This window comes from Osmerus eperlanus, chromosome 25 (genome assembly GCF_963692335.1).
Source record: "Osmerus eperlanus chromosome 25, fOsmEpe2.1, whole genome shotgun sequence".
In the NCBI taxonomy this organism is placed as follows: domain Eukaryota; kingdom Metazoa; phylum Chordata; class Actinopteri; order Osmeriformes; family Osmeridae; genus Osmerus; species Osmerus eperlanus.
The window spans coordinates 1,199,238-1,223,075 of record NC_085042.1 but is presented as its reverse complement, the minus strand read 5'-3'; the positions used below and the strand labels follow the sequence as shown (position 1 = coordinate 1,223,075).

Here is a 23,838-nt window from a genome sequence, read left to right as displayed (position 1 = left end):
TGATGATTTTCATTCAACTGGTGATTCATTCTCTGCAGTCTATTCTGGGCTGATAGCAAGTTGAAAAGCTTGTCCATCCTCTAAAATCCCATTCCATCATACTCAAGGACTGTCCAATCCTATTCCATCACACTCAATGACTGTCCAATCAACTTCAGAGACACTGACTGAAGGAGATGCTGGCCAGTTGGACCTCCATGTACATTGATTTGTGAAGCAAAGGTGCATCGTGGGTATTGTAGTTTCCTTACCATCTGTAGGATGTCCTCTATCCTTAGCTGTGTGTCGTCCTGCTCCTCCTGGGAAAGCGCGCTGACAAGACAACACATTCTGATTGGTCAAGTGATAATAGAACAAATCCTGATTTGTGGGTGGTCAATTGTAACCCTAATCCTCTGTAAGAACAAGGCATCTATCATATGTATATGAGTGTGTCTATGTGCATGTTTTAGTTTGTGTGTGAGTGTGTGCTTGTGTGAGTGTGTGTGTACCTCAGTATGTTGGCAGTAGCCTTCCTTTCCTGAGGCAGAAGGTCAGGGTCTCTCAGCACCTCCTCCAGCAGACAGGCCACGCTCATCTTCAACTCCCCATTCATCTCAAAGTCCTGCACAACACACACACACACACACACATACATACATACATACATACACACACACAGGTCTATCATTTAGTGCCATCATGCTTTCTCTTGTTTGCTACCCTTCTTTCTTCCTGCACACTCTATTTAAAGGGTCAGTTGTAACACATTCTTGTTCACCAATCATTACATGCATGATTGTGAGTGTGTATTGGTGTGTATGTGGTGTGTGTGTCTGTGTGTGTGTGTGCAGACCTGGGAGTGTTTGGAGACCCAGTGTCGCAACACATTTAAAACTCTGTTGGTGGCAGCCCTGCGGATGATGAACTCCTTATCACATGTCCTCTCAGAGTTAGTGAACACTGCAGGACACATGCAGACATAGTGTAAGTGTGTGACAGTGTGTGTGTGTGTGTGTTTGTCAATGTGTGTGCATCGGTGTGTACCTGTGGGAGAACTATGTCCAGCTGCAGCCGTGGCAATAGCGAAGGCTGAGGCAGGAGAGACGGAAGAGCGAGAGTTCTCTCCTGATTGGACTACAGGTCATCATTATCATCAGCATCATCATCATATTTTTCATCATCCTCACCATTACCATAATCATCATGACCATGATCAACCTTATCACCGTCATTATCACCACCATTGTTATCATCATCATCATCATCATCATCATCATCATCATCATCATCCCTATCATTATCATCACCATCATCATACAGTAAACTGTGTGTGCGAGTACGTGTGCGTGTGTATGCTATGTGTGTGCATGAGTGTGTGTATAAGGCTAACAGGGCCTGACCATATAGCAACTACCCTACATATTAGCCTTCCTTGAATGCCATCCAAGACTGGCAGGCGCAAGGGAAACTGGCTCTGGAGAACCCCACTGACCCACATATACAACACTCTACCCCGGCAGTACACCTACTTCCTGGCCGGTAGCGGAGGTGTCGTGGGGTGGAGGGAGAGCGGCAGGGAGAGGTCTCTCCTGGATCACTGCTCTGGGGAGACTCTGGCAGGATCTTCTCCAGAGAGACAGACTCCAGCACAGCTACAACAACACACTCAGGATGAACAAAAGAGCATAGAACTGCGTTTGATATATTAACCACATACTGCGTATGGTTATATATTTGTCAGTGTTTCCCATACATTAATTAATGGGAAATTTACAGTATGTATGCCGTCGCAAATTTACGACATTAATCTAAGAAATTCTGACTTTTTTCTTGCAAATTCTTTCAGACTTTTTAATCTGGGAGAATCTCCGATTATTTTCTCACAAATTGAAGCAAATATTTGTATTTGACCTCCAATGGCCCTAATACGCCGTCGTACATCGCAATCATCATTGCTAATATGCAATTATTTTCGAAATAAAATCTAATAGGTAACTGTTTTATAAAAGCAATATCTCACTTCAGACCATGATCTATGGTAATGATATCACAGGTAAGGGGCTGTCGGCTCCACTTTGCATCAGGTAACCCATACAGTATACCATGGCCTAAATTGAGCTTTTCCTTATGAGATACACAGTACTAACTAACAACTACATACAGAAGACTACAATTACAAAGTATACTTATAACTGCATACATACTGTAAATTTTACTCTGAAACTTCTTCCATTCTACCCTGCCTTGTCTACACAGTGTGTGTCTGTGTTGTCCTTAACAGCTTCCCAGAATACAAATACTGTCTAAAGTATAGGAATAAAAATCCATGTAGACCCAGAGCACACTGAAAACCTTTGATGAACCTCTTTATTTGTGCTCTCTCTCTCGCTCTTTCTATCTCTCTGTCCCTCCCTTCCTCCCCCATCTCCTTACCCCTCTTTCTCTCTTGCCCGTCCTACCTCTCACCTCTGCGAATGCTGCGTCTCAGTTTCCCACAGAAGGCATCCATCCTGGGTAGCTCATCCCCCTCTGAGAGAATAGTGGGGCTCTGGTCAGGGGAAGAGGGGGGAAGGGGGTCTTGGTCCTGGGGGAGACCACAGCCCAGTGGAAGGGAGGTGGAGAAGGTGGGGGTAGAGGTAGGAGGAGAGGTGGAGGTGGGAGAGGAGGTGGGGGTGGTTGTGGGAGGGGAGGTGGGGGTGGATGTGAGAGGGGAAGCTAGTGTCTGTTGGGTGTCTGCGAAAGGTGGTGTCTGTGGTGTGGGTATGGAGGTAGGAGGAGTGTGGGGCGCATCCACAGAGATAGGGGGGTTGGGGGTCTCAGGGGCGGGGGTTTCGGGAGTGGGGGAGGGTGTGGTAGGGGTCTGGTGTGTGGAAGCGGGCAGGGTTTGAGGGGTGCATGTATAGAGGGGAGGGGTTTGAGGTGTGTGTGTTGAGGTTGGGCTACTGACATAAGACTGGGACGAGGAGAGGGCGAAGTTTGGGTAGCTGAGATCCAGCCCAGCCAGCCGGGAGCTGAGGGGGGAGTTGAGTGGGGAGTTAAGGGAAAGTTTGCGCATGCGTAAGGGAGAGCAGGAGTGGGAGGGGAGGGAGAGGGGAGGAGGAGAGGAGAATTTACGGCAGAGGCGAGGGGATTTGTCGCTGACGTGCTCAGCGCTGTTTCTGTTGTTCTGACTGGTGGCAAAGTACAACTCCAGAGACCTGGAGGGGGGGACGGGGGATACAGAAAGGAGAAGGAAGAAAGTGGTGGAGGGGGGTAGAACAGGTGCAGGCGGACAACAGAAAAAAGGGAGGGCAAGGGAAATGGAGAAGTGACGGAGACAGAGAGAGGAGCAGAGAGCAGGGGGTAGATAGAGAGGGGGGAGACAGAGGAGAAGAGAGCAGGGGGGAGATAGAGAAGAGGGGGGAGACAGAGAGATGAGGGGAAAACAGAGATGAAGGGGGCAGAGAGAGGGGGGGATACAAGGGGCAGTTAGACAGGAGGAAGAGACAGAGAAGAGGGGGAAACAGAAATAAGGGGGGCAGAGAGAGGAGGGGGAGACAAGGGGCAGTTAGACAGGAGGAAGGGACAGAGAGGAGGGGGGAGACAGAGAGAGGAGAGGCAATAGAGAGAGGGGGCACAAAGAGGAAGAGACCGAAATGAGGGCGGAGTCGAGAGGAGGAGAGTGAGAGAGATGTGGGGACATATAGAGAGAGGAGGCGGAGACAAGAGAAGGGAGAGAGGAGGGCAGACAGACAAAGGATTCATTAAGATGCTCAGTAATCTTAGTCAGGACAGAGAGCACAAGGACAATTTGAGAAGTGAAAGAAAGAAGGAGAAAAAAAGAGAGAAGAGGATGGCTGAGTCACCTTGAAATCATCTCTATAGTGAGCAGGCAGAGAAGGACAAAAAGTGAGGGAGGAAAAAAGAGTCGGATGAGAGGGCAGTGAGAAGTAAAAGAAGAGGGGAAGGACATGTAGACAGAGAGAGACAGAGAGGGAGGGATAGAGAGAGAGAAAGGGAGAGAAACAGTGAGAGAGAGACAAAGAATGGAGACAGAGAGCGTTACTTAGACTGGTCCAGAGAGATCTTCCTGATCTTCAGGGTGTAGTCTGGACAAACGGAGGTGATGGACAGACGGTCGAATGAGTGGTACTGAACCCTGTGGATGGAGGGATGGGTGGATGGATGGAGGAATGGAGAAGTAGAGGGATGGAGGAATGGGACATACACACACATGCTGAAAAGGTCCATATGTCTGGAAGATTAACACACTTTGGACTCAACTACAGAAGCAGGGACTGAAGAGGGGGTAGAAAGTGAAGGGGAAGAGGGAAAGAGAGAGTTGGAGAAAGAGATGGAGAGAGAGGAAGAGAGGGAGAGATAAAAATAAAAAACTGGGGTAACACTTTATAATAAGTCAACGCTTTTTGGCATTTACAAAGTGTTAACTAATAGTTAGTTAATCCTTTATAAAACATTTTGAAACATTAACAATGCATTATTAAATAGTTAATAATGAATTAACACTATGTTGATCATTAATAAACACTCTAAATTATGCATTTTATTCATAATACAATTCATAAGGTGTTTGATAACTGCATTATCATACTTTATACACAGCTTGTCAATATAGTTGCAAACCAGTAGTTTAAAAGGTGTTAATGGTACATGAGCTGGTATAGAAAGCATTAGCAAATGGTGAGCAAACCATTTACATTACCTTTATAAAGCATGAGTAAATAACTAACAACATATTTACTTATGTCTTTAATTAATGTATGCCAAGTCGAATACAGGATGTACACTATGCTTTGCAGATATCTTAACAACTATTTTATAAAGACTTACTAATGATGCAACTTCTGATTAGTAATGCAAGTTATAAAGCATTTACTAACTGTTAGTTAAGGCTTTTGCGTGACCTAATCTAAAGTGTGAACTATTTATGCCTTATTAAGCATTTATAGAAAGACTATAGGCCTATAGATGTTGTGTTTTTGTTTTTTAGAAGAAATAGCTGTTAATTTATTTACCTGGGTAATAAAATAGTATTTTATTTCCATTAAGAAGCAATACAGTAGAATTGGTATAAAAGTTGGATACCCGAAGCTGTATTTTATTTTCCAAAAATGGCTGTAATAAACTGCAAATGTTTAGCTACTCCTCGACAGGTCTGCAAACGCCTTTGAAAGCAGAGATTTGTTAAAACGTTTGTTAACCGAGATCGTAGGTCGAGGTTTACAAACAAATCGTTTTAACAAATTGAGGCGACAAAGCATTTGCTGACCTGTCGAAGAGTAAACATTTGGTTTCTTATATACTACAACAATACGTGGGAAGATCCCAAATCAAACACGGCGAATCTGGAGCAGACGCCATCTTGTCAGATCAATCAGCTGCGCTTGTACTGGTGACGTCACTACATCTCCAAGGCAACATATCAACAACTCTTTTGAGAACGTCTTCTGAACCAATGAGAACAGCATATTGGTTCAATTGCAACAACAGTACGAGCGTTCTGATTGGCTAATGGGTAGTCATGCCAGCCGCGTATTAAGTCTTTATATTCCATGCGCGTATTGACCTGCGGTCTGATACGTATTCTTATTGCCCTCCGCTGATGTCATCTTAAAAATGAGCGAGATCGAGGAGTTTTACTATCCAGATGACAATGAAGACATCAACAGCGACGAGGAAATTCTTAACTTTCTAAAAGAGCAGAAAAATGTGAACACAGAGATATAAACGACAAGCGCTAGGCAGATTGCTAGGTTTGGTTGCTCAGATTTCAGATTGGTTGCTAGGTAGGTGCTAACACCTGAAACACACCGTGTGAAGACTTGAGTAGAGCTGAACAAAACGACATGTTTTAAATGAAAAGAGCTAAAAATGCCATATAATAAACAACTTACTAACCTCGACCGTTCGGTCATGCCGGGAAATATCAAACTGAGGTTATAACGTATCGACCGCTGTCACTCTCGGCTAGTAGAGCTAAGTTAGTACTGTAGTTAGTAAGACACATGCCTGTCATTACTTCAATAAAATAGTAATTTTGTGTATCACATTGTGTTGTGTCTGTTTCCTTTTGAGAAACGTATGTTCAACCTTTGTGAATGTGAGGTTCGAGAATGGAAAAAAAGCCAAAAGCCTTAACTAACAGTTAGTAAATGCTTTATAACTTGCATTACTAATCACAAGTTGCATCATTAGTAAGTGTTTATAAAATAGTTGTTATGATACCTTTGTGAATGTGAGGTTTGAGAATGGACAAGAACACCTTAATAAATAACACAAAAGCCTTAACTAACAGTTAGTAAATGCTTTATAACTTGCATTAATAATCACAAGTTGCATCATTAGTAAGTGTTTATAAAATAGTTGTTAAGACATCTGCTAAGTATTAGTGTACATCATGTATTTGACTTGGCGTACATTAATTAAAGACAGAAGTAAATATGTTGTTAGTTATTTACTCATGCTTTGTAAAGGTAATGTAAATGGTTTGTTCACCATTTGCTAATGCTTTCTATACCAGCTCATGTACCATTAACAGATTATAAACTACTGGTTTGCAACTATATTAACAAGCTGTCTTTAAAGTATGGTAATGCAGTTATCAAACACCTTATGAATTGTATTATGAATCAAATCCATAATGTTTAACAGTGTTTATTAATGATTAACATAGCATTTAATAATAAGCTTATTAACTATTTAATAATGTATTGTTAATGTTTCAAAATGTTTTATAAAGGATTAACTAACTATTAGTTAACACTTTGTAAATGCCAAAAAGCGTTGACTTATTATAAAGTGTTACCAAAACTGGATATTCCTAAATGTCTGCCAAGAGGAACTGTGTAGAATCATCTGTTCTAATAACTGGTGTGTGTGCGTGCATGTGCGTGTCTGTGTGAGTACAGTGATTATAAAAGGTATTAACCCCCCATGGACTTTTTCATGTTTTGTTGTTTGACAACATTGAATCACAATGGATTTTATTAAGCTTTTTTACACTGATCAACAGAACAAAGGAGATCACTTGTGTGCAATCAATGTGTTCCAAGTGACTTTGACGTTAAAAATTCACTGGAAGGTTCAATATTCGGTTAGTCTGTTTCTTGAAAAAAAGGATATAAAGACAAAAGAAGGTTCCAAAGGAATCTGCGACAAAGTTATTAAAATGCATCGATCAGGGAAAGGATACAAGAAAATGTCAAAGGCACTCAATATCCCTCGGAGTAGGCTATAAATTATAAACAAATGGAAAGAGTATGGCACAACTGTAAATCTGCCCAGAGCAGACATTAGTCAGGGAGCCCATCAAGAGGCCTATGACAACTGTCAAGGAGTTACGGGCTTCCATGGTTAAGAAGAGAGGGTCTATGCATACTACAACAGTTCCCCGGGTGCCTCACCAGTTACAGTTAGATGGGAGAGTGGCTAAGAGAAAGCTACTTTTGAAAAAAACTAAATATGACATCTCGGCTAGTGTTTGCCAGGAGGCATCTGGGAGACTGAAACGAAGTGAAGAGGGTTCTATGGTTTGATGAGACCAAAATTGAGCTTTTTGGTTGAATAGATCTTATGAGATCTTGTGTCTGAATGGGTGTTTGTGTATGTGTGTGTGCAGCACTGAAGGTTCAAATGTACTCCTATGTAGATGCTTACAATTGCGCGGAAACAACAGACGAGCAGGAGTTCTGTTTACACTACTTTCTGGAGTCGCTTAGAGCAGTGGTTCTCAAAGTGGGGGGGTCGCGAGACAGCGAAGGGGGGTCGCAAGATGATTTCCAGAAATCAAGGAACATTTAAAAAAAAATTGAAATAGCATATTTTAGGAAGTTAAAAAAAGGAGTTAAATTAATGCATGCAAATAAAAAATCCATCAGCCTTTTGATTTTCCATTCACTGTAAGTACGGCAAACCATCTGACATCCGACCAGGAGGACGCATTAGTTGAACTGTCAAGCGACCGAACGTTAAAGGCAGCGTTCTCAGCCAAGACACTGGCTGAGTTTTGGATTTCAGTGGAGAAGTAATACCGGGAACTATGGGTGCTGAGGGTGCTGCAGCACCCCCTGACAGCAGGGGTGTCTTAATAGCACTTGAGGCCCCTGGGCTATGGACTTTTTTTTACATTTTTGAGGCCTGCTAATTGCATCAATTTCTTTTTGCCCCCTAAGGATCCGTCAATATTTGGACTACATAGACAACGTCGGTATCAAAAGTTTTGTCTTGGTAGCGATTGAGTTGCTTGTATTTTTATTTACGTTCTGTTGCACGGTTTGGGCTGAAATTCAGCCCAAACCAGTTTTTGTGGCAAAAGGTGCCTTTGTGTCAACGAAGGGAACTCAGTGCTAGCCTACGTCACAACGTCAGCACACGTTAGCAACGACGCATGGATACAACGTGCATTGCTGTTGCACAGCAAGTATCGTATCGTGCCATGGTGTACTAGCAGCATTATACATTTAAGCAATTCAAGACTTGCATGTACAGTAAGTAATGTCACATTAAATAATGTATTTAAACTCAAGCTTGTGTGGTGCTCGCTGTCTTCAATGCCACAGCCTAAACTTTATGTCAAAAGAAACGTTTTTAATTTCCGGCGCATTCAAACAATCCCCTCAGTGTAGTTTGGCTCATAGATATATAAAGGGTAGATGTCTCGTCCGCGTTGCCGGCCAACGGAGTTGAACGTCCGCACATGGCAGCCATCTTGCTACAGTCAACTCGCTCACCCATAACATTGTGTTGGTGCTACATGTACTTTTTAAATTACCATAACTTGCTCAATTTTCAACCGATTTTGAAACGGTTTGGTTTGTTATCAACGGCAGAGATGTCGTTATGCCACTGCATACTTCTATTCTTAAAAAAAACAAACATAATTATTCATAAGTATGCATAAGTAATGACACCGCAAATACGAACATTTATCATCATTTTTATTTCGTATTATTATTAAGAGGCCCCTGATTGGTCGAGGCCCCGGGCTTAAGCCCAGGTAAGCCTGTGCATTAAGGCGCCACTGCCTGACAGCACGAGAATTTAAAATAATATGACTTGAAAATCCACCACCACAGTAGCGGACTGGCCATCGGGAGCACCGGGAGAAGAATAACGATGGAAAACCAGGCTAAGAAACGTAAGGGTGGGGTGAAAAATTAAAAGACAAAAAGACATCACCTTCACTAGACAAGGTTTTACCAATTGAAAAACGGCTATGTTTATTTTACACAAAGCTAAAAAAATATTTTGCAGTCAAATAAAGGCCAAAAAATGTGGCTTGCACGCTCGCATTAACTATCAAACTCCCGAACTAGCATCACATCAAACTCAGAATGTGTATGCATTAGCAGGTTAGCTGTGGTGGCGTATACGGGCGCCGGTTCTGGTGGGCCGGTCTGGATCAAAGTCCAGGGCCTATTTTTACTCCCACGTATACGTAAACCACCTCCATGGATGCGGGGGTCGCGAGTCACTGGCACCATTATTTTAAGGGTCGTGGGCTGAAATGTTTGACAACCCCTGGCTAAGAGGATGTCTCTAGGAAAGTAATTTTTTTGGCGAGATACCCGGTACCACAATAAAGTGCACACCCTCTGAAGACAATTTTTTTACGTGGACCTTAGCAAATCCTCGCATACTTGCGGGCGCGGAAAGTACACACCGGCTTGAGACTCATCCTCAACAACCCACTCTGAGTTGAGGGGAAACGGCTCAATAACAAAGACACACACATAAATAATGAAACACACATATATAATTAAACAGAGATTCTTTATAAAGTGTTAAACCAGAATAATGAGGTGTGTTAGCAAACGTAACAACGTCCCACAAATGTAGTAAACCACAAATGTAATACAAATCTGCAGCTTTAAATCCCACAAACATAATACGTTTCCCACCAATTATACCTACCATAAAAGTAATAGCCTACGTAATTTCCCGCAAACGGTTATTACGTTTGCCGTAATTTTTTACATTTGCAGGAAGGTGAACATCTTCAGTTTTCGAAATTGTAATAACTTCCCACAAATTCTAGGCCTATCAAATAATAATAATAATAGGTTTGACAACAACCTGTAGTGTAATAGGCCTATCACTTGACAGTGACAAGACTAGGCTAACTTCATGCTAACAAGCCATACTGCCAATAACTTTGCCTTGGACACACACTTGGAAAAGTTAACAAACAGTGAATATGACCTGACGTTTGACAAAAGGATGGCTTGTTAGCCATTTTTCAAATGCGTGCAGCATACAGTACCACTGTCAGTCGTAGCCTCAAGTACATTATTTACGAGTTGAATCACAATTGGTAGGACACACAATAATTTATTAGACACACAGTTGAAATGTATTGCTTTAGCTAGCTAAATTTTGTGAATTGTGAATAAGGCAATATGAACTTTATATTCCTTACTGCTTATGCAAACAATTGTTGCTATACACATTAGGTTATCTTAATCACACTGTTATTGTAAACAGTAGTAGGCTACATTGTAACACTGAGGCTGTAAAACAGGCACATTAGTTTTGCACTGTAATGAACATATCAATAAATGTAGGCTATACTAACACAAATAACTAGCCTACAAACCTGTATTGCCTATGATATAACACAGAGCCATCCCATGGCATAAGCGAACTAAGCGGCTGCTTAGGGCCTCCGTGGCCACCAGTGGGCCCCCAATAGCACATGAAATTACATCTTAATTAAAAAATTATATATATTATGTTAATGGTAATTATACAAATTTGGATGGGCCCCCAAATCAATTCTGCTTAACCCTGTAAGACCCCTTGTTGTAATATTACAACATCACCTTTAGTTGTCCAAAGGTTGGACATTTTTTTTAAAAGACCACATTTTCATAGCTATTGGGTCTTATTGTATTGCCTTGCAATGCCATTGGATACTAAATGTGTATATAGATCTGGCTATAAGGCCATGAACTCATTCCACCAGCCAACTTTCCTGGAAGCGAATATCCTTGTTTCATTGGACTGGATATATCAACATTAAAGTAAGTAAATTCCATGAAATATATTTGGTGATTGTTAGAATATGTAGTTCATGTAAATACTAAGTTATTGTGGAATTCATGCATCACATTTGATTTTCAGCTTGTTTTGTCATTGTTGTAATTTTACAACGTTGGGTCAAAATGGTAGCTAAAATAGCAATTGCACCTTGCACTCTACATGGAGACATTACACTTCTCGAATGTTCAGATACAGGATAAATACTTACAGAAATATAATGTATTTGATGATTCACACTTTACAAATGGGTTATTTGTTATAATTTTCAGTTTAGACCAGATTTGAAGATTTCTAAATCAATGTTATTTCTATGTTAGAAGTGGTATATAGTCAACTGTTTTTTAAAATCTGGACTTTGCTTGTTTGCCCAAATATCTGCTTGTTGCACAAGGCAGATACTGTTTGTGGAATGCTTTGGAGGATGGTTATTCAGGGACAAGTGTAAATGTTTTGGAATGTGGGGGTTGCATGTATGGTGCATTATTCAGGGTCAGGTGTGAATGTTCTGCAATATGGGGATGTAAGAGGTCTTGTATCTTCCTTTTACAATGTTAAGAAGAGAGCACATTAGGCTAGCCAGACAGTATTGTGTGCCTTCAGTAGAATGTATTGCATGAATAAGGTAGGAATAGGTATACTTGAACATACTCTAACTATTATTTCCATTTCAGAATGACACCAGCATGGAGAGTTTACTTCAGTATGCATGATGTCATTTATGCTATCCAAAATGGAGAAAGTGATGTTGACATGGAATCAGACACCAGTGATTCGAGTGATGAGCAGGTGGTTGAAAATGTTGAGGAAGTGGAAAAAGAGGATCAGAGACCCACTGATTGTCCAACTAATGATGATGATGGTAAGGACATCGAGCAAACCAACACAAGCCAACCAAACCACAACATATGCGCTGTCAAGTGATATGACAACAGGGAAGTCACACTTGTGTCATCCTTTGCTGGCATTGATTCTGTGCAAAAGATTCAACGCTGGAACAAAGCCACCAAATCTTACATTGAAGTTGAGAGACCTCATATTGTGGGTGCATACAACAAATACATGGGCGGTGTGGATTTGCTGGACTCATTTGGAGCCAAATACAAGTTCCTCATGAAATTGTGCAGCTGATAGTTACATCTTCTGGCACACTATTATCATTGCTGTGATCAACGCCTGTCTCCTCTACAAACGGGACTGCAAGGCTCTCAATATTCCCAAGAAAAATATGTTGAACAGGAAACTGTTTCAGGCGCAACTAGCTTCCTCTCTCATCCTGACAAACACAGCTGTCAACACACCAAGGAGAGGGTGGCCATCTTCAGCCAGTGGGAGCCCTTTGACATCGATAACTGTGACACCTCAGAAGAGACCATCCTCAGGTAATGGGGACCACCAAATAGGGTCCCAGCCAAGAGGGCAACGGATGTGCGCAGGGACATGGTCGCACATTTCCGGTGAAGACAACGAGAGAACGCTGCAAACACTGCATAAAAGGATATTCTAATACGCTCTGCAGAAAGTGCAATCTCCGTCTCTGCTTTTCAGAGGAAAGGAACTGCTTTTGGGACTACCATTGCATGTGAACAATGGACCCCGGGGTCTTTGAAGTTTTCATTCTGTTTTTATAATATTTATCCTTTTTTTCCCCATAAAATCTGATTCATCAAAATATGACTGTTGGGTGATTATTATTAATGAAATGTACTGTTATAGTGCTATGTGAGCAATCCACACTCCAAATTAACCATTAGTTGTTTTTTGTATTTGTTCTGACAGTTTGAGAGCAAATGCTGAAATTCTGCTCCCAACTAGGCCCAACGTTGCATTCCTGCAAATCTAACAAAATACAGCAAACAAAATAATTATAACATTTGCGGGAAATGTATTACGCTTGTTGGATTATTACATTAAAAGCTGCAAATTTGTATTACGTTTGTGGTTTACTACGTTTGTAGAATGCTGTTACTTTGCGGGTCTAACAAGGTGTGTCTGCATATGTTACCTGATGGGAATGGAGGTAAAAGGTTTCTTGTAGATGTCAGCCAGCTTGTCCATGATGACAGAGGCGGAGGTGAAGACTCTGTAGGTGTGTAGGAATGTGTTGAGGAAGTCTATGGACAGGAAGCGCAGGTCTGTCAACCTCTCCAGCAGGCGCTCCACGCTGGCATACCGGATCTGGGGGACCTTGCACGAGTTGAGCGTCTTGCTGAAGCAAATGTCAACATCATCTTTATGGAGACGCATATCGGATCTGATGGACACATAACCACACACATACAACCACAACCAAGCACTTGTGAAACATCTACAGTATCTTTCAAGCTTAATCATCTGAAGTGACTATAATTGTAATTAAGACAATGATGAATGCGTATGTGTGTGGGTGTGTGTATTGTGGTAACCACTGAGGGGGAATCGAGGCGAGCCACCTCAAGACGCACATGAAGCAGCGGCAGGGTGAAGCACAGTGGTGGGTTTTATTTCTAGAAAAAAATAGTTCTCATAGAAAATCAGTAGACAAAAATCAGTCACTAAAATTCTTCCTCTTGAAAAGAAGTCACTCTGTGTCTCCTTTCTACACCGGTGTGCCGTCAGCCTAGGGGTGTAGGCACGGCACAATTAGTAATCACCTCTTTTTGTCTCAGTCACCACGCTGAACACTTCTGCTCTCTGTTTGGAGCTGGCTATTTTTACGGCCTTGTCCTAATCAGAATCAGAATGGGTTTTTATTCGCCTTGAAAGTTTGCACAGACAAGGAATTTACTTTGGCCGAAAGATACCGACCGAGGCAGCCATTATCGGCGCCCCCTTGAAATTTCAGCAGAAACATGAGGAGAGGAGAGAAAAAGTCAACCCCCAGACTATGCTCCTAGAGGAGTACAGTGTGGGAACAGCAAAACACACCTTGGCACATACATTGTACAACATTACAGAACTCATGACATGCAAAGGGGGTGGGAAGCCAACGCAAACAAGCAGCATCTGGACCTGCGGCCGTAAAAGGCGCTGGTCACAGACCCGCCTGCCACACTGGGGGAACGAAGCAGGCGAAGGCGTTGGATGGGGGTGGGGGGGGTGATGGCATATCTGTAGTAGGTGAAAGTTAGTGTATGAGTAGGCCTGGGCTGACACCTTCGCCTAGGCCACAATCAGTCAGATTCACAGTTCGTAGATTGTATTGCCATGGAGACATCCTTGGTCATGACCCAGACAGAGACCGCAATCCACAGGTGTCTGTGGGAGGGGGGAAGGCAAGAGACTACAAGAGAGTTTCACTGCAGCGCTCTCCAGGGGAGTTGTTGTTCCAGCAACGGCCTTGGCCAAGGCCTGTGCTGGTTACGGGGCCGAAAGCAGATAAGATTGGGGTTGTTGTTTGGTCGAGTAGCCGCATTCAATTTCCACGTCTACACATTATGGTCTCCAAATCGGTCCACTTTCTTTTGCAGAGCCGCTAACTTCTCCATGATGTTATCCATGTTGCGTTGTAAAGTCACAGTCTGAGCGCCAACAGCTCTGCCCATCGCATCAATCATGTCGGACAGCCTTAGGGGGCTTTTGACAGCTGTAGCCGTTTCATCAATTTTCCGATATACCAGGGCAGCGTCCAATCCAATCAGCAGAAAGCCTGTAATCATGGTTCCGAATAGGTAGATGTCTTCCATGTCCTCCACGGAAAGCACCGCTAGGCACACGACACGCCACTTCTCCCACGCGTCCATCGAGTAGCCAGCTGCGAACGTCCCGTCAGGACAGTTAGGTTCCCCCGAACCCAAGCTTCTCTTCGAGAAGATGGTGTCAATTGCGTTGAGACCAGCTAATCAATTCCATGTTTCTTGCTTCGGAGAGTGATGCGGAGAGTCTCTCGAGTATACAAGACAAGACAATACGATAGAAGCCAAGCAGGGAAGGTCAGGGAAGGGAGAGAAAAAATGCGACCGCCTTCGCCGAGAGCCAAAAGAAAATGTAATTGGTTGGGACATTGTAAAATGTAATTGTCTGATTCACTGCAGGTGTGTCCATTCCTGGCTGAGGGACGCGAGCAAAAGAGACATACCTCCCATCCACGACACACCCGTGCTTCAGCGCGGGGTGCTGACCATGGTGCTGACTGGCCTGCTGCGGCTGATTCAGCCTCAGGTTTTCCATACTACCCCATCCCCAGCAGAAAGCCGGGGTCCCAGTGCCCCGGCCAACAGCACACTGTTCCCAGTCCGGTGCTCCACCTGGAAGTCAAAGGACAGCTCTAAGGCCCACTTCCAAAGTGTCTGTATGGACTACAAATGGGGAGTTGAAGTCAGGGGTGACAAAGACTGGCTGCTGACAGAGGGCCTGCCTGAGCACCTTGTCTTCATTCGTGGCGTCCGACCAGTCCATGCGTTGGGGCTGGTCTCTCTTGGTCAAGTCGTGCAGGGGGCCAGCCAGAGTAGCAAATCTGGGGATGAAACTTTGCTAATTCCCCATCAATCCCAGGAATGACTTAACTGTTTATTCATGGTGGGGCAGCCAGGTTAGGATGGCCTCTACTTTGGGTTACTGAGGCCATACCCGACACAGTACCCCAGGTAAGCGTCCTCCAGACCTAGGAAGCACTTCTTGGAGTTGGCCGTCAGGCACGCTGACCAGTACTCCTCTCAGGTAATGGAAGTGGGTGGTCCAGTCTCCACTGTGCACGACTATGTCATCTATGTAAGCAGTACATGTATGTGTTCTCCTGGTGCAGTCTCAGCACCCGGTCCATCCTACGCTGGAGCTTGGCAGGGGCATCGTGCACCTCGAAAGGGAGTACAGTGTAGTGATACAACCCGTCTAGAGTTACAAAGGCTGTGCATGGGATAGGCACTTCATTTAACTTACGGAAGTCATTACAGAATCAATACGTAGCATCCGGACTGGCGACGTGGACGAAAGGGCTGGACCAGGCACCGTCAAATTCTTTATTACCCTCAGTTGCAGCACATTCTCTACCTCCTCTCAAATGGTACTTCTCGTGCCTCAGGCATGTGGTAGGAGTGGAGGAGCACCTTTTCTCCTGGTTTGGTCTGGATGTCTTGTTGAGCCATGGTAGTCCTCCCTAGTTGGTCTGAAAAGACATCCAGGTGTTGGAGAATAATTTCACAGAGGGCTTGCTTGCTTCTGGTTGGACCAGAATTGTTCGCCGAGCGGGAGAGGCTGTGAGACCAGGGACCGGGGAAAGTGCCAGTGATCTGTCCCATTTCTTTTTGTAGGTTGAAGTGATACAACTGCGTGGGCTTGCACCTCTCTGGCTTTCGTACCTGGTAGTTGACGTCCCTAACCTGCTGGATGACCTCATACGACCCTCCTCGGTGGGGACTAGGACTCGGTCACTAGGCTGGAAGGTGCATAGCTGGGCTGCCCAACACTGAGTTGAAAGCCTGTGAGCTCTGTCTGCGTGTAATGCTTGCTTCAACCCGGAGTTGTCTTCCTCAATGCTGGATCCACAAATAAGGACATAATCAATAAATACCTTAGTGCCTCGCACACTCTTGATCTGTTCTATGGAAGACCTCTGGTGCCGAGGTTAAACCAAAAGGCTGCCTCTTAAATAAGTATCGCCTAAACAGTGTATTAAATCTACACAGACTGATACTATGCTTATCTAAATATATTTACCAAAACTCAGCAGAAGCATCGAGAAGTATCTACTTCTTGCTATGTTTCCAAATATTTCACTCCTGGTTGGCAACCGAAAGAGCTCTCTTTTACATATTTATTCAACTCTTTAGGATCTATACACAGTCTAAGAAGCTCACATTTCTTCTGCATTATGACTAAGGAGTCACGCTAATGGTACCTTCCTAGGTGCATGGACTACTGACTTCTTGTTCTCATCCAATTCTATTTTGTGTTTTAGCTTTAGTTTTCATTTGCCTTGGAATACATTTGTGTATGCATATTCTACATTTTTTAGCTTCTGAACTGATCCATCACTATCACTCAATAAGCTACATGACTTTAACCCAATGATGGGTGCCTTGTTTCCCTTCACAATTACAAAAGAAACAACATGTGCTTCCTTATCTATCTTTAGCATCAATATCCCTGTGGTCAGAATTACTCCCTACTATACGATTTCAGTGTCAGATTGTGCTTTGTATTTGCAACAGGCTTTACCTGCAACCTTGACTGTTCAGTGTCTGGGATGATGTTGACCTGATCTCCAGTGTCCAGTTTGAAAACAATGTTTGTGCCTGTGGTGTTGCATGCGGCTGATCACTCGTCATCTGGTCCTTTTCTTTTTTGCTTCAAGTGCATGATAAACTCAACAGTCTCTGTTTCTGACTGCCTACTATTAAAAACATATCTTTCATATGTCAAATTTTTGGGGGGAGTGCAGAAAGCTTCAAATTTGGTAATTACCAGATTATAGTCCTCCTGCTCCTCCTCATTTAGCTGAAAGCTGTTGAAGACATCAATGGTGTCCATTCTGGCAGTCTTTAAAAACTGAGAAGCCACCTCCCTGAAATGAGTCTCTGCAGGTTGGGATGTCTGGAGACTTCAGTTGCTGATCCATTTATCCTCAGATTGCTACCTTTGCTATCTAATTTACATTTACATTTATTCATTTAGCAGACGCTTTTATCCAAAGCGACTTCCAAGAGAGAGCTTTACATTTACGTTTAGTCATTTAGCAGACGCTCTTATCCAGAGCGACTTACAGTAAGTACAGGGACATTCCCCCCGAGGCAAGTAGGGTGAAGTGCCTTGCCCAAGGACACAACGTCAATTGACACAGCAGGGAATCGAACTGGCAACCTTCAGATTACTAGCCCGACTCCCTCACCGCTCAGCCATCTGACTCCCACAAGATAGCCACAAAAACATTGCGAGTAGCCAAAACATGAAGCACACATTGTGAACAACCAAAGTAAGTGCCAAAGGGAAGAACCATAAGAGCATGTAGTTAAACAAGTTACAATTAAACAACATGAACCGCTATAAGTGCAAGTGTACCTGTAGAAAAAAACAAGCAACAATAATAAAAACAATATATCACAGCGAGTACAAACATTTTAAATCAGTTACCACTAACCACAAGAGCAACAAGTCTCTAAGCAAGAGTCATTGTGAACCTTGAGAAAACTAACATCCGGTCAAGCGAACCATTCCTAAGTACCGTTGTACTCCCGGAACAAGTGCGTCTTGAGCCTTTTCTTGAAGGTGGAGAGACAGTCAGTGTCTCTGATGGAGGTGGGGAGTTGACTCCACCACTGGGGGGCCAGACAGGAGAAGAGCTTGTGTTGGGACCGGGCGGTCTTGAGCGGGGGGACCACCAGGCGGTTGTCTGAAGAAGACCGTAGGTGACGGGTGGGGGTGTAAGGCTGCAGGAGAGACTTGATGTAGATGGGTGTAGTCCCGTTCACTGCTCGGAAGGTCAGCACCAGGGTCTTGAATCTGATAGGGGCCATGATGGGTAGCCAGTGGAGAGAGATGAGGAGCGGGGTAACATGGGAGCGTCTGGGTAGATTGTAGACCAGGCGGGCCGCTGCGTTCTGAATCCTCTGAAGAGGGCGGGTTGCACATGCTGGGAGACCAGCGAGCAGCGAGTTGCAGTAGTCCAACTTGGAAAGGACAAGTGCTTGGACTAGCAGCTGGTTGGAGTGCTCAGACAGGTATCTCCTGATCTTCCGGATGTTGTAGAGGGTGAATCTACACTACCGGGAGACTGCAGCAATGTGGGCCGTGAGGGAGAGCTCGTCTTCCATGGTAACCCCAAGGTTCCTGGCAGAGGATGAAGGGGTCACCGTCGCAGATCCCAGGGTGATTGAGAGATCGTGGGAGATGGAGGGTTTAGCCGGGATGATGAGAAGTTCTGTTTTGGCGAGGTTCAGCTGGAGGTGGTGCTCGGTCATCCAGGCGAAGATGTCTGTGAGGCAGGCCTCAATCCTAGCTGAGATCCCCGGATCGGTCGGGGGGAACGACAGGTACAGCTGCGTGTTGTCAGCATGGCAGTGGTTTAGCTAACTGAATTTAGCTATCAATTTAGCAACTTGTCTAGTATGCTGGCTAATGTTAGACCGTACGCCAACACACTTCCAAAATCCACAATCAGTGTTGGGAAGGATACTTTCAAAACGTATTTTGTTACAGAACACAGAATACATGCCCAAAAATGTATTTTGTAACGTATTCAGTTACGCTGAATACTTGGATTACTTGCACATTGAATTGCATTTTAGAAGTGCAGGAATACGGCCATCAACTATATAAACTGCAGTCACGGACATTACACACTACAATATAATATGCCACAATACCTGTCTCAAGCGCTGTTGCATCTGCTCGACGTGCTCAATCCCAGTGCGGAAAACTTCCCTAGGCCTATTTGGCAATGTCCAGAAGTCTCCGCGGTCTCCTTCTGTACATGAGCTCAAAGAGGGAGAAACATGTGGAGGCCTGGGGTACCTCATGGAAGGAGAAGAGTACATATGGCAGGATCTGGTCCCAATTCTTCCCATTCTCCTTGATCACTTTCCGGGCAACTATTTCCGTGTCTGGTTGAACCTCTCTACGGGTTTTCTCTATATGTATGAGGAGGATAAAAATTTCTGTAGATGTTTCATATGGGAAAATCTCAACATTTCTTTTATAACAGAGGACATAAAACAGGATCCTGAATCCGTAAAAAAAACTTCCATCCTTCTGCACAATGTGAATGGTTCCTTTGCTGCGGCCTTAACTGTCGCGGCCCGGAGCGGCACCGCGTTCGGGTAGTGTGTGGCATAGACTACTAACACTAGAATATAACGGTGACCCCAGCAGGTCTTGGGCAAGGGCCACACAATGTCCATAGCCAGCTCTCGAAGAGAACATCTATGATAGGCAGGGGTATCAGTGGGTCTCTCGTGTGAGCTGACACTCGAGACAGGTTTGGCAGTAGTCTAAGACTGTTTTCTTCACCCCCGGTCAATAAAACCTAGCTTGTTCATCGGACGCAAGAAAAAGTGACATACCTCCCAACCACGACACACCTGTGCTTCAGCGCGGGAAGCTGATCATGGTGCTGACTGGCCTGCTGGGGCTGATTCAGCCTCGGGTTACCACAGTATACGTGCATGGATGTGTGTGTATGTGCTTGTGTGTTTTCTTACTTGATCATATGAGGCACAGTGACTTTGGAGTTCTCCTCAAACACACTAGTCATCAAACCATTACAACGGATATTATCTATGCACTAGCGAGAGAGAGACAGAGAGAGAGAAAGAGAGAGAGAGAGAGAGAGAGAGAGAGAGAGAGAGAGAGAGAGAGAGAGAGAGAGAGAGAGAGAGAGAGAGAGAGAGAGAGAGAGAGAGAGAGAGAGAGAGAGAGAGAGAGAGAGAGAGAGAGAGAGAGAGAGGAGACAGAGGGATGGACGCATAAGAAGAAAACAGAAGAATATTACTTTGATGACCATAATGAATATACATACACAGTTGCAGAATGAAGTCAGTGTATGTGTGTGTGAGTGTATGTACCTGACTGATGTCACTGGTCCAGGCAGCCTTCTCCTGTCTAGAGGGAGCCAGAAGAACCACAGTGAAGGACGCTGAATCACACGGCTCCACCACCAGCTTGAAGTCCAGCTGACCAAACACCTGGCCTGACTTAGCTACACACACGCGCACACAAATGTACACATGCGCACACACACACACACACAGATAATGGAGTGATGATGTCACAGGATTAGACCCTGGCATTTAAAGGAATGGCCATGTGATATTTTAAAGGGAGGCCATGTGTAGACTTTAATCTGTGACACTAATTAACCTGGCTGAGGAGCAGGAGGAGGAAAGATGGGGAGAGCAGGGTGGAAGGTGGAGGGATCAGGGAGAAGGAGGGATGGGAAGAGGAGGGAGGGGGAAAAATAATTAACCTGGGCGATGAGAAATAAGGAGAGGGATGGGGAGAGTAGGGTAGAGGAAGATGGAGGTAGGAAAGATCAGGAGAGGAGGGAAACTAATGAACCTAGCTGAGTAACAGGGGGCTGGTAATGAGACTTCACAGTCTACTGGGGACTAATGGTGCACACAGATCCTAGCAATCTGAACACAAACACACACACACACACACACACACACACACAGCCTAGCAATCTGAACACACAAACCTACACCCACACTGACATACGCACAGCCTAGCAATCTGAACACACACACCTACACCCACAGTCACATACGCATGCCTAGCTATCTGAACACCCACACCTACATCCACACTCACATTTGCACAGCCTAGCAATCTGAACACACACACCTACGCAAGTTGATGAGCTGGGGAAGAACACACACACATGCATGGTGGACTCACCCTCCTCATCGGCAGCATCAGGCTCCTCTATGAGAGTGCAGTCTATTAGAGAGAGGACCCCTCCTTGCTGTAGACAGGAAGGGTTGTAGTAGGTGTGAGTGTGTGTATGTGTGATGAGGGTAGAGGGCTGCAACTTTAAATGGTTTCCCGCTCTCTACTCAGCGGACGAGCCACACAGCTGTGACCTGGTCATTTTTTGTTAAATAAACAATTATGTCAATTGTATCAACAATTGTGCCATTCCCCAATTTCTGTGTACAACCTCCTGAATTGTATGCATTTCAGCCCTCTAACTCTCAGTGGCTGCCACAGTATGTTTGTGTGTGCATGCGTGTGATTACAGGAATGTGCATGCGTATGTGCCTGACCTTGAGCAGGTGCAGCTTGCCCCCTGAGCTGCGTGTGCAGATGAGGAAGTGCTTGGTGAACAGGAAGCACTGTCTCTCTCCTTCCTTCTTCAGAGACAGAGAGCCCAGGCGCACCTTACTGAGCTTACCTCGCTCCACCGACGGGAGCTGGATCAGAGATCCTGATGGGGAAGAAGAGGGGAGGAGGGGGAAGAAGGGGGTAGAGAGATAAGATGGTACAGTATCTGGGTCAGTGTTCACCCAAGGATCCAAGGTCAGGGTCTGGGTTACAGGAGCTTAGAGAGTCAGGGTTAGTGAAATGTAGAGGGTCTGGATTAGAGAAGTAAAGAGGTTCTGAGTTAAAGGAGATTGGAGGGTCAGGGTTGGAGAAATATAGAGGTTTGAGGTTAGAGGGTCGAGGTTAGTGGAGAACGTAGAGGGTTTATGTTAGAGGAGCGTAGAGGGTCAGAGTTAGAGGAGCGCAACAGAATGTAGACGTTCTAGGTTAAAGGAATGTAGAGGGTCTGGGTTAGAGTAGCGTAGAGCGTCAGGTTATAGGAATGTAGATGTCTAGGTTAGAGGAATGTAGACGTCTGGAACATAGAAGATCAAGTTAGAAGAATGTAGACGTTGAAGTTTAGAGTGTAGAGCGTCAGGTTAGAGGAATGTAAAGCATCAAGTTCAAGGAATTTAGAGGGTCTGGTTAGAGGAATGTAGAGGGTCTGGTTAGAGGAATGTAGAGAGTATGGTGAGAGGATTGTAGAGGGTCAGGTTAAAGGAATGTAAAGCGTTTGGTTAGAGGAATGTAGACGGTCTGGTTAGAGGAATGTAGAGAGTCAGGTTAGAAGAATGTAGTGGATCTGGTTAGAGGAATGTAGAAGGTCTGGGTTAGAGGAATGCAGAGGGTCTGGTTATAGGAATGTAGAGTCAGGTTACAAGAATTTAGAGAGTAAGGTTAGAGGAATGTAGAGGGTCTGGGTTAGAGGAATGTAGAGGGTCAATGTTAGAGGAGCTTGGAGGGTCAGGGGTAGAGTAAAGTAAAAGGTTAGAGTTAGGGGAACGTAGAGCGCCTCACCCTGTCTAACGAAGGTCTGGCTGGTGTCCAGTAGGATGTCACAGCCTTCCACAATCATCCTCTCTATTGCCAAGTTCTTACGGATGTTTTCTGTGTCACTCACCTCATCATGCATCACCCTAGACGCACACAGACACAAACACACACCACATACACACCACACAGACACAAATCCCACACACACATCATACACACCAAACACACATTACATACAAACCATACAAATTGTTTTTGTTTATTTGATACAACACACTAGTTTATATTGAGATTACAGGTCTTGCTAATGCTTCAGTGTTTTTGTCTGACCGACACCATACATACAGAGCTGCCAACATTGTGTTTTTAATAGTAGTAGCAAAAAAACATTTAGGCCAGAGATTTTACGTGTTCTGAGATGCAATCTAGGTCATATAAAGACAGGTTAAAAACACATCACACAAATCAATCTGATTCGTCTACAATGTAGCCTATCAGGGACGTGCGGTCAGGGTTGGCAAAAAACAAATAATGATACAAATATATATATTAATATTTCTCTACTGATCTGTGCTATAAATGTAATTTATGTATGATTCGAATCATTTTACGCATTTTTATAATCAAAATCACTGAATTTGCGCATGTCCTGTTCAAACAGACACGCGAGATGAGGCAGCAACGAGCTGCGCCTCATCTCAGAATGTGCAATCCCTCACAAACTGGGTTGAGCGCATGCCTTTTGTTTTCTCATTGTCTGTCACCACTGTACATATTTCCAGACACTTTTATTATATGTCCTTTCTATCTGTGGAATAGAAAATGTATTTTACGTATGTGTATAACCTATTAGTCTGATCCGACATACATGGGCGTCTTAATAGCACTTGAGGCCCCTGGGCTATGGACTTATGGACCCCCCGCCCGCTAATCGCACAATCGCACGAGTTGCTTGTATTTTTATTTACATTCCGTTGCACGGTTTAGGCTGAAATTCAGTTTTTGTGTCAAAAAGTGCCTTGTGTCAACGAAGGGAACTCAGTGCTAGCCTACGTCACAACGTCAGCACACGTTAGCAACGACGCATGGATACAACGTGCATTGCTGTTG

General features: G+C 44.2%; 1 protein-coding gene across 2 annotated transcripts in view; it reads right to left on the bottom strand.

Annotated features, from left to right (window-relative positions):
- Nucleotides 1–23,838, bottom strand: part of rasgrf2b (Ras protein-specific guanine nucleotide-releasing factor 2b) — a 70,975-nt gene that overhangs the window by 26,175 nt on the left and 20,962 nt on the right. The window contains exons 10-22 of one of the 2 annotated variants that reach the window (XM_062451358.1): nt 22,753–22,871; nt 21,699–21,859; nt 21,331–21,397; nt 20,496–20,629; nt 20,133–20,215; nt 13,025–13,273; nt 4,028–4,120; nt 2,449–3,179; nt 1,512–1,634; nt 1,027–1,116; nt 836–942; nt 492–604; nt 252–312 (exon numbers count right to left, since the gene is read on the bottom strand). In XM_062451358.1, coding sequence (XP_062307342.1) covers nt 252–312; nt 492–604; nt 836–942; nt 1,027–1,116; nt 1,512–1,634; nt 2,449–3,179; nt 4,028–4,120; nt 13,025–13,273; nt 20,133–20,215; nt 20,496–20,629; nt 21,331–21,397; nt 21,699–21,859; nt 22,753–22,871 — 2,131 coding nt within the window. The remainder of the gene's footprint in view (nt 1–251; nt 313–491; nt 605–835; nt 943–1,026; nt 1,117–1,511; nt 1,635–2,448; nt 3,180–4,027; nt 4,121–13,024; nt 13,274–20,132; nt 20,216–20,495; nt 20,630–21,330; nt 21,398–21,698; nt 21,860–22,752; nt 22,872–23,838) is intronic. The other variant, XM_062451357.1, reaches the window with a different exon arrangement.